Source organism: Geotrypetes seraphini, chromosome 7 (assembly GCF_902459505.1).
Source record: "Geotrypetes seraphini chromosome 7, aGeoSer1.1, whole genome shotgun sequence".
NCBI classification, from domain to species: domain Eukaryota; kingdom Metazoa; phylum Chordata; class Amphibia; order Gymnophiona; family Dermophiidae; genus Geotrypetes; species Geotrypetes seraphini.
Genome location: NC_047090.1, coordinates 54274855 through 54286131, shown reverse-complemented (window position 1 = coordinate 54286131; position 11277 = coordinate 54274855). Strand labels below are relative to the sequence as shown.

The following is an 11277-nucleotide window of genomic DNA, read 5'->3' as shown; positions in this document are numbered from 1 at the left end:
CATCATTGGAATCTCTGAAACGTGGTGGAATGAGGAAAACAAATGGGATACAGCACTGCCGGGGTACAAGCTCTATCGCCGGGATAGGTCAGGTCAGAAAGGAGGAGGAATAGCCCTATACATAAAAGAAAGCATACAATCGACAAGAATGGACACAGCGGAGATGATCAACAAACTGGAATCGCTATGGATTAAAATACCGGGTAGGAAAGGGCATGAAATAAAGATGGGCCTATACTATCGTCCACCCGGGCAAACCGGAGATAGCGATAAAGAAATGGATGCCGAGATGAAGCGAGAATGCAAAAGCGGTTACACAGTTGTTATGGGAGACTTCATCTATCCTGGGATAGACTGGAGTCTTGGAAGCTCAAGATGCGCTAGGGAGACAGAATTCCTGGAGGCTATACAAGATTGCTTCATGGAGCAGCTTGTTAGAGAACCGACGAGAGGAAATGCCACTCTGGATTTAATCCTAAATGGACTAAGGGGACCTGCAAAGGAAGTGGAAGTAGTGGGACCGTTGGGAAACAGTGATCATAATATGATCAAGTTCAAGGTTGAAGTAGGCATACCAAACGGAAAGAGAACCATAGCGACATCTTTCAACTTCAGGAAAGGAAACTATGAAGCAATGAGGGAAATGGTAAGGAAGAAACTTAGGAACACTTCCAAAAAATGGCAAACAGTAGAACATGCCTGGTCTTTTTTCAAAGACACGGTGAGCGAGGCACAAAATCTGCACATCCCCAGATTCAGAAAGGGGTGCAAAAAGGGTCGAATAAAAGACCCAGTATGGATGACTAAAATAGTGAAGGAAGCGATAGGCAATAAGAAAAATTCATTCAGGAAATGGAAAAAGGACAAAACTGAAGGGAACCATAAGGAGCACAGGAAGTATCAAAAAGAATGTCACCGTGTGGTTCGAAAAGCCAAAAGAGAGTATGAAGAGAGGCTAGCCAGGGAGGCACGAAATTTCAAACCGTTCTTCAGATATGTTAAAGGGAAACAGCCAGCTAGGGAGGAGGTGGGACCGCTGGACGAAGGAGACAGGAAGGGAGCGGTGAAGGAGGAGAAAGAAGTCGCAGAAAGACTCAACATGTTCTTCTCGTCTGTATTTACAAACGAAGACACAACCAACATACCGGAACCTGAACAAATCTTCAATGGAAATCAAGCAGAAAAATTAACATCCATGGAAGTGAGCCTTGATGATGTACACAGGCAGATAGAAAAACTTAAAACTGACAAATCCCCGGGTCCGGACGGAATCCATCCCAGGGTTCTGAAGGAATTAAAGGAGGAGATAGCGAAACTACTGCAGCAAATTTGCAACCTATCCTTGAAAACAGGCATGATCCCGGAGGATTGGAAGATAGCCAATGTCACGCCCATCTTTAAAAAGGGATCAAGAGGTGACCCGGGAAACTACAGACCAGTGAGTTTGACCTCGGTTCCGGGGAAACTGGCGGAAGCACTGATTAAAGAACACATCGATGAACATCTGGAAAGAAACGAACTTTTGAAAACAACCCAACATGGTTTCTGCAGGGGGAGATCGTGCCTAACGAACTTATTGCACTTCTTCGAAGGAATTAACAAACGGATGGACAGAGGAGACCCCATAGACATCATATACCTTGATTTCCAAAAAGCCTTTGACAAGGTGCCTCACGAACGTCTACTTCGGAAACTGAAGAACCATGGAGTGGACGGAGACGTACATAGATGGATCAGAAACTGGTTGGCGGGTAGGAAACAGAGGGTAGGGGTGAAAGGCCACTACTCGGACTGGATGAGGGTCACGAGTGGTGTTCCGCAGGGCTCAGTGCTCGGGCTGCTGCTATTTAATATATTCATAAATGATCTAGAAACAGGCACGAAGTGTGAGATAATAAAATTTGCGGACGATACAAAACTATTTAGTGGAGCTGGGACTAAAGAGGAATGTGAAGAATTGCAAAGGGACTTGAACAAATTGGGGGAATGGGCGGCGAGATGGCAGATGAAGTTCAACGTTGAGAAATGTAAAGTATTGCATGTTGGAAACAGAAACCCGAGGTACAACTATACGATGGGAGGGATATTATTGAATGAGAGTAACCAAGAAAGGGACTTGGGGGTAATGGTGGACATGACAATGAAGCCGACGGCACAGTGCGCAACAGCCGCTAAGAAAGCAAATAGAATGCTAGGCATAATCAAGAAGGGTATTACAACAAGGACAAAAGAAGTTATCCTGCCATTGTATCGGGCGATGGTGCGCCCGCATCTGGAATACTGCGTCCAATATTGGTCTCCGTACCTTAGGAAGGATATGGCGTTACTCGAGAGGGTTCAGAGGAGAGCGACACGCTTGATAAAAGGGATGGAAAACCTCTCATACGCTGAGAGATTGGAGAAACTGGGTCTCTTTTCTCTGGAGAAGAGGAGACTTAGAGGGGATATGATAGAGACTTATAAGATCATGAAGGGCATAGAGAGAGTAGAGAAGGACAGATTCTTCAAACTTTCGAAAAATAAAAGAACAAGAGGACACTTGGAAAAGTTGAAAGGGGACAGATTTAAAACGAATGCTAGGAAGTTCTTCTTTACCCAACGAGTGGTGGACACCTGGAATGCGCTTCCAGAGGGCGTAATAGGGCAGAGTACAGTACAGGGGTTTAAGAAAGGACTGGACAATTTCCTGCTGGAAAAGGGGATAGAAGGGTATAGATAGAGGATTCTGCACAGGTCCTGGACCTGTTGGGCCGCCGCGTGTGCGGACTGCTGGGCACGATGCACCTCTGGTCTGACCCAGCAGAGGCATTGCTTATGTTCTTATGTTTAAGCAACTTGAGTTTGTGTAATGCTATACGGGGTGGCTTATCTCGCCAAAGAAAGCATGAAAGGTTATTCTCCAAGGATTTATAAAATGCATCAGAAAATGGAATCGGCACCATACTCAAAATATAAATAACCTTAGGCATTAACACCATTTTAAGAACATAAAAAGTTGCCTCCACTGGGTCAGACCAGAGGTCCATCGCGCCCAGCAGTCCGCTCCCACGGCGGCCCATCAGGCCTATGATCTGTGAAGTGTTCCCTGACTATTCCTATAACCTACCTCTACTTCTATCTGTACCCCTCAATCCCCTTATCCTTTAGGAATCTATCTAAACCTTCCTTGAACCCCTGTACTGTGCTCTGGCTTATCACAACCTCCGGAAGTGCGTTCCATGTGTCCACCACCCTCTGGGTAAAAAAGAACTTCCTAGCGTTTGTTCTAAACCTGTCCCCTTTCAATTTCTCCGAGTGCCCCCTTGTACTTGTACTTCCCCACAGTCTGAAGAATCTGTCCCTGTCTACCTTCTCTATGCCCTTCAGGATTTTGAAGGTTTCTATCATGTTTCCTCTAAGTCTCCGCTTTTCCAGGGAGAATAGCCCTAGCATTTCCAACCTGTCAGCGTATGAAAAGTTTTCTATACCTTTTATCAGTTTAGTCGCTCTTCTCTGGACTCCCTCAAGTACTGCCATGTCCTTCTTGAGGTACGGCGACCAGTACTGGACACAGTACTCCAGATGTGGGCGCACCATTGCACGATACAGCGGCAGGATGACTTCCTTCGTCCTGGTCGTGATATCCTTTTTAATGATACCCAACATTCTGTTCGCTTTCTTTGCAGCTGTCGCACACTTGCTGATGCTTTCAATGTTGTGTCCACCATCACCCCCAGGTCTCTTTCAAGGTTGCTTACCCCTAGCAATGATCCCCCCATTTTGTAGCCTCTAACTGATCTCACCAATTCCAGTACAATGGAGACCACTGAAGATAAACCTTGTCCACCAACTCAACCTCTTCTTATTCAATTCCAGCGAGCTTTCCATAGAAGTCCCAAATCAAATTCCTAAATACTTCATTTTTTTCAGGAGCCCATTCCAATACATACTTTGCTAAATTATGTTTTTGTACGTGCACTGACAGAGGCGACACCAACAACTTGCTCCAGTTTATTTTATATTCTGAGATCCCAGAAAACTTCTTAATCACAGCAGACAATTCTGGTAATGACTGTATATTCACATAAAACAACAAGTCATCTGCATTGGCTGATAACTTACAACTCACCGTTCCTATGTGAACCCATGAAATAATCTAATTTGACTGAACTGCAGTGAGGAGAGGTTCCAAGGCAAATTGAACAGTAAAGAGCATCCCTGCTTCCTTTCCCTAAATAAGGGTAAGGTATCTGACAAAACCTCATTAACAAAGACCAGTGCACATAGTGAATTATACATCATACCTACCATGTTAATAAAATGCTCAAAATAAATAAGCTCACTCAATGCTTGAAATAAATAAGTTCACTCAATCCTATCAAAGGCTTTTCCCGTATCTAGGGACAATATCATCAAATCAGACATATCTGAAACTACTGAAAGCACATTCCAAAATATGTGTGATTTATCCGATGTATATCAACCTCAAATAAATCCACTCTGATCCGCACCAGAAAAAGAGATTATGTCCTTACCTTGATAATATCTTTTCCAGTTAGATAGGTGTGTCATTCTGGACAAGCGGATTATCTCCCCTTGGTCATGAGTCATATGCAGAAGGAATCCACTCCAGATTTTTTTCTGTGGTCCTCCTGGGAGTTCTGGAGCCACATGCAGTTAATAACCAAGTATGCAAGAGCTCCATCAAGAATATGTGAAGTAAGGACAAATGGGAAAATATCCCAAACACAATTATTTTGCTCAAACATAATAACACTTGAACAAGAAACAGCCAACAGAAGCATCAAAGGAGCTCAGACACTGTAACTATATACAATACAGAGTTCTTCAGGGACCAGAGGGCTGACTGACATCCAAGATACAAACTCGGAGAAGAATAAACAGAATAAGGCAGAAGGCAGACACAGGAAGGACAGGGCAGGAGTCCATAATGACATACCTATCTACTAGAAAAAATATTATACAGAAAAGAACATAATCTCTTTTTCCACTCCAATAAATGTGTCATTCTGGACAAGCGGAACGTACATAAGCAGTCCCAGAAGGTTAGGGCGGGCTGACTGTGCCAGTCATCAACACTGGTCGCAACATCCACCCTGTAAAACTTTGCAAAGGTGTGAAGTGTGGACCAAGTTGCAGCTTTACAAATCTCTTCAGGAGAGACTGCCCTAGCCTCTGCCCATGAAGCTACATGTCTGGTTGACTGCGCCTTAACAGAAACAGGGGACTGTTTCCCACAGACAGTGTAGGCTGATGAAATGGCTCTATGGATCCATCTGGAAATTGTGGCCTTGGAAGCGGGCATAACTCGCTTAGTTGAATGAATCAGCACAAACAGATAGTCAAAGAGTCTAATCTTGTTAGTGACTTCAATTAAACAAAGAAGAACTTGTCTCATGTCCAACTTCTTCAAAATGGGGTCCTGTTTCTTAGAACCTGTGAACTGGAATACAGGTAGGCGGAATTCCTGATCTACATAAAATGTGAAAACCACAATTGGTAAAAAAGAAGGAACAGTATACTGGGAGAGACCAGTCTCAGAGATTCTGAGGAAAGGCTCTCTGCGTAAAAGAGCTTGGAGCTCTGAGACTTGCCCTGCAGAAATCTGGTGATGTCCGGATGAAACACCAGCGTAGGTCTGCGGTCTCAAGCTCTGAAACAGGAGAGACCCGCTGTGGTGAGACCCTTGTCAAGGCCTGTCTGAATAATGGCCACCACTGAAACCAGAGCTGCAAATGAGTCCATACATTTTTGGGCACACCAATGCTGGAAATTCTTCCACCCTTTAACGTAGGCAGATACTTGTGGTCAACTTCTTAGATTTGAGAAATGTGGCAATGACCACCTCAGAATAACCTTTGCACTCTAATGTTTTGTGTTCAATAGCCATGTTGTAAGAGCAAAGCGATCCGGATCTTCCATGCATACTAGACCCTGGAAAAGGAGGTGGCCTGTTTTGAAGACGCATCAGATATGTGTACCATGGCCTGTGAGTCAATTGAATGGTACGTAGCCTGTTGATCGACCACTTCCTCTGAGAGGGCATCCAACACCCCTGAATCAGATGATAACTGCAATGAGCTCCCCAGCCTAGGAGACTGGCATTACACCCAACCAGGAAACAATCCAAAAAGGCATGCCTTTGGAGAGGGACTGAGGATGGAGCCACCAAATCATGCTGGTCTGAGCTTCCAGCATCCGGAGTAGACACTTCTGTAATGTGGCCGTCTATGGAGACCAGTATGAGAGCAACGTGTGCTGAAGAGGATGCCTGTGGGCTCTTCCCAAGGCACCACATCTATTGTGGCCACCATGGATCCCAGAACTTGAAGATAGTCCTACGCCGACAGAGCAGACTTGCCCAGGAGACAAGAAATCTGAGAGCACAGCTTCTGTCTGTGTGCCTGTGGTAGATGCATCTGATAGCCATGTGGAACAAGACTCCCAGGTATTCCAGGGATTGAGTCAGCATCAAATTGTTCTTGCAGTAATTTACAATCCAACCTAGATCTTCCAGGACACACTGTGTGCTGACCCTCGGATAATGAAGGGGCTCTGATCAGCCAGTCATCCAAGTAGAGATGCACTTGAAATCCCATCTTGCGTAGGTGAGCTGTTACCACCACCATCACTTTCATGAAGGTGTGAGGAGCTGTCGCCAGGCCAAAGGGTACAATGATTTTTTCAAGGACATGAAACCTGAGAAACTTTGTGGTTTGGGAAATGGGGATATGCAAATATGCCTCTGTCAGATCTAGAGAGGCTAGGAACTCTCCTGAGGTCACTGCCGCTATGACAGATCGAACCATCTCCATACGAAAGCGCAGAACTTTGAGCGCTACATTCATGTGAGTAAAGTCCAGAATGGGTCTCCAAATGTTGGAGCCTTTCTTTGGCATGATAAAGTATATGGAGTATCTCTTTGAGCCTGAGTCATCGGGTGGCACAGGCTCTATGGCCTGAATATTTAGTAATCTGCTTACAGTGACTTGTACTTTGACCACCTTTTCCAGGCACCTTGTGGGAGAGTCCACAAACCAATCTGTTAGAGGCTGGGCAAATTTCAGCTTGTAGCTGGACCGGATGATGCCAGAATCCAGCGGTCAGATGAAATCTGAACCCAGGCATGCTGAAACGCCTCCTATATGAATAGTGGCCTCCCAAGGCCTGGCGTCATTGTGATTTCTTGGCAGATGAAGCAGCCCGGGAAGTGGAAGTCTGGTTATGTGGATTGAGAAAACCTCTGCCTGTAGCCCTGGGAGAATCTCTGTGATGTGGAACTAGAATATTGTCGAGTGCTTGGAACCACAAAAATTAGAGCATCCTAAACCTCTGGAGGTTCTGGGTCTAATATCAGGCAGGGTCTTGGGGCGATGGGCCACCATGGAGTTTATGAGATCATCCAGGCCTTTACCAAATAATAGCTACCCCTTAAAATGGAGTATGGCAAGAGTAGCTTTAAAATTTGAATCGCCCGCCCATTGTATAATCCAGAGCATTCTACGAGTATAAATTGAATAAGCTGACGTTTTACCCAGGATACGTAAAATATCATTCAGGAGATCAGCCACCTAATCCACACTAGATAAAAACAGCTGAGGGGGTGGTTCATTTCCCTCACTCTCCAAAGTGCGCAGTCTAGATAAACAAGCAAGTGTGACAAAGGACGTTGCCAAGGCAGCTTTGACTCCCAAAGCTAATCCCTTGAAAAGTCTCCTGAGAACAACCTCCACTTGGCAGTCCTGTATATCTTTTACTACCATACCATATGGAAGAGAGGTGCTCTTGAAAATACCATATAAAATAAGAAAAGAGAGAGCAGAACAGAAACACTCCTTATAGTTCACGTGAGAAGGGAAAAACTGCAGGTGGCACTAGAGCTCCTGGAGAAATAGGAAGACCACAGAAAAAAAATCCAGAGTGGATTCCTTCTGCATATGGCTTGCAGCCATGGGGTGATAACCCACTTGTCTAAAATGACACACAAATTGCACTGGAATAGGCAAACACCTGGTAAGACACATTGAAAGACCTTTAGCATAAATCTTACAATCCACATTGATCAAAGAAAATACAATGGAACCTTGGTTTGCGAGCATACTTCGTTCCAGAGCATGCTCGTAAATCAAAGTGCTCGTATATCAAAGCGAGTTTCCCCATAGAAAGTAAGGGAAACTCAGATGATTCGTTCCACATACCAAAAAGACACCCCCTCCTTGAGGCCACTGGTGCATTTCCACCCCCGGGAAATGGCTTCACCCCCCTCTGCAGCCCCCCCCCAAAAAAAAACCCCTTACCTCAAGTGGACACCAGCACACAGCACCAACCCACAGAAAATGCTGGTGCCAAAAGAGCCTGCCGCTGATCTATGCTGGGCTGCTGCATGGCCTTGAGCATCTGCGCATGCTCAATGCCTTCTGGCTCCCACTCTCTCTAAGATTCTCATGAGATTCTTGGTTTTGAGAATCTCATGAGAATCTCGGAGAGAGTGGGAGCCAGAAGGCCTTGAACATGCGCAAATGCCCAAGGCCCCGCAGCAGCCCAGCATAGATCAGCGGCAGGTGCTTTCAGCACCAGCACATCCTGTGGGCTGGTGCTGCGTGCCAGTGTCCGCTCAAGGTAAGGATTTGGGGAGCTGCAGAGGGGGGTGAAGCCAGTTCTCGGGGGGTGGGGTGGGGGCTCGCATATCGAGTCAACGCTCGGTCTGCGAGTCAAAGTTTGCAGGAGTGTTTTGTTTGTCTTACAAAACACTCGCAAACCGAGGTTTGACTAATTCTTAAAAATTGTCACCTTCTGTATTACACATGGATTGTCAAGTTGGCATTGGATTCATGTGATTGATCCCTCTTTTGACAATGCTATTTATAGCAAAAAAAACCCCCAAAAAACAATGCCACAATTTTTCTGTATAATTACGCTGGCTTTTACAAAGCTGCGATAGAGTTTCTGCTGCAGGCCCAGTGAGTATCGGAGCACTTTCCTCACCAGCCTATGGCAGAAATCTCTTACCACAGTTTTGTAAAAGGAGCCCTTAATTTGTTATTTCTTTCATATTTAATATACTCTACTTCCATTATGATTTTTCAATTTGATATTGGGTAAAGTCAAATTTTTCCAAATACAATGAACAGTGTAAAATACAGCAAAAGCATAATTTTTTATTAAAATGGAATTTGTACATTCTTTTGGATATTCCGTAAAAATGGGAAGGTGCTCAGCAATGTGATAGTTCCTATCCTGCAATGAAGAAAGATGCTTTTGTAGGACTCACTTCTTTATGTTTTATGAGTTGCAAAAAGAAGAGGCCAGTTGCTAGAGTGTGTGAATTCTGAGCTCTAAGCAGAGCTTTGGTGGCTCAAACATCTGTGATGAACTGTAAGCTCACTGACTCTAGGCCTCTTGGTCTTGTTTCTGCTGCCATGAAACCACGGCCTGTTGTGCATGCAGGCATTTTTTTGCCTCAATCAGCGTTGAGGGGCTCTATGTCTGACTGATTTCTTGGACTTCCTGTAGCTGCTTTTCTAAACGGTCCAGCTTGGCGAGATTCTCCTTTAGTAATTTATTGCTTGGAACCAGCAATAATGCTTTCTCATAATAGTCACGTGCAAATATATAATTTCCCTATTAAGACAAAAAAAATACAGTATAGTACAGAATCAGATGAAGATCTGAAAAATGAAAAACATGAACAAATCTGGTAACAGGTATCATTTTTTTCTATTTCTAATTCAAGATATTTTTTTCCAATGTCTATTTTCCAACCAGGTACTATTTGTATGTGTTTGTAGTCTCCCAGTTTTAATACAATTTGGCCTGTGAGCAGGTCTATTAGTTTATAATTTATGCTATTATAAAACTTACTTTTTCCTTTTGTGTCATCAAAGATATTGTGTTGATTTATTATCTGTATTCACATCATTAGAAACTTATAAATGGAGACATTAGAAATCTATGCACCTGCTATTTGGAGTGGAGGTGGGGTAGAGCCTGTGAGGATATTTATAAAGGCACAAGAAAGCCTATGCTGCCTATATAAAGTAGTTGCCTATTACAAAATCACAACCTTAAGGTTTTAAAGGCTTATTTCATAGTGCAATTTGCATCATTTTGTTCTTCTACATTCTTTAGGAGGCATGAACTTTAGAATAGGATATAAAACTTTAGTCAAGGTTTCAACCAAACTTTTATTTAAAGCTCATCAGAACTAGAACAACTTAACATAATGAGCAGGATTGCAAACTCCAGCTTGGTAACCTAACTGGAATATTTCTCTAAAGTAGGGCTACCAATCCCTCCTCCCCTTCTAATTTTCATATATTGACAAACACTGCCTGTCTCCACCTCCTCTTGCCTCTCCTGTACTTAACGTGACCCATACATCCCAGTTTGAACGGGACCATCCCATTTTTAATTAGCTTATCCCGTTGTCCCGAAGCATAGCTTTGGGACGCTGAAATGTCCCGTTTTCGGAGCCCATGATTTCTCCCTGCTTCCCCGACACAGTAACAGGCCAGGTGCTGCAGTGACTACATTGCCAGGCCTACAAACCTTTCTCTCCCCCCCAACATTGGAGAGGAAGTTCCGGGCCAGCCAGGCAGCGGTTGGCTGGCCCAGAACTTCCTTGACGTCAGCTGAGAGGGGGGGGGCAGGGGATGCAGGCTATGTCGGGGAAGCAGGGTGTATCGAGGGGGGGGCACAATCAGAAGGAAGTGCAATCAGAGACTCATAAAATCACTAGACAACAAAGGTAGGAAAAATTATATTATTTTCAATTTAGTGATCAAAATGCATCCGCTTTGAGAATATATATCTACTATCTATATTTAGCACTATGGAGCAACCCAAAAGGCCTCCCTCAAAATCGCCTTCGGGCAGGAGGGCATCTGCACATGCACAGATGCCACGCGATGACATCACATGCGATGTCATTGTGCCGCATATGTGCATGCCCTCCTGCCCGACCAGGGGTGGGATTAGGGACAGAACTGAAAATTAGTAGATGTCCCGTTCTGAGGAAAAAAATAAATGGTCACGTTACCTGTACTCCAAATCTGTTTTGCCCTAACACCTTCTATTTTCTTTCTTGACTATGTCTCTCCAGGCCTCTTTCTATTTTTCACATCTGTTTGCGTGACTCGAAACTTGAGGAAAGCAGAGAGGAGATGATCCAAACGCAAAAGTGAGAACAAAGTTCACTAGAAAAGACTATCAGGTAGCTACAAATCTGCCACCCATGAAACAAAGAAGACCTACTACACAGTCTTCTACTAAAGTCTC

The 11277-nt window shown here is 44.3% G+C and overlaps 1 protein-coding gene across 1 annotated transcript in view; it reads right to left on the bottom strand.

Moving 5' to 3' along the window:
* Window positions 1-8681: 8681 nt before the first annotated feature.
* The window catches only part of TMTC1 (transmembrane O-mannosyltransferase targeting cadherins 1), a 364529-nt gene continuing 361933 nt past the window's right edge, over window positions 8682-11277 (bottom strand). Inside the window, exon 20 of the mRNA XM_033953227.1 lies at window positions 8682-9621. Within this exon, the coding sequence (XP_033809118.1) occupies window positions 9481-9621 (141 nt within the window). The 3' untranslated portion in view covers window positions 8682-9480. The remainder of the gene's footprint in view (window positions 9622-11277) is intronic.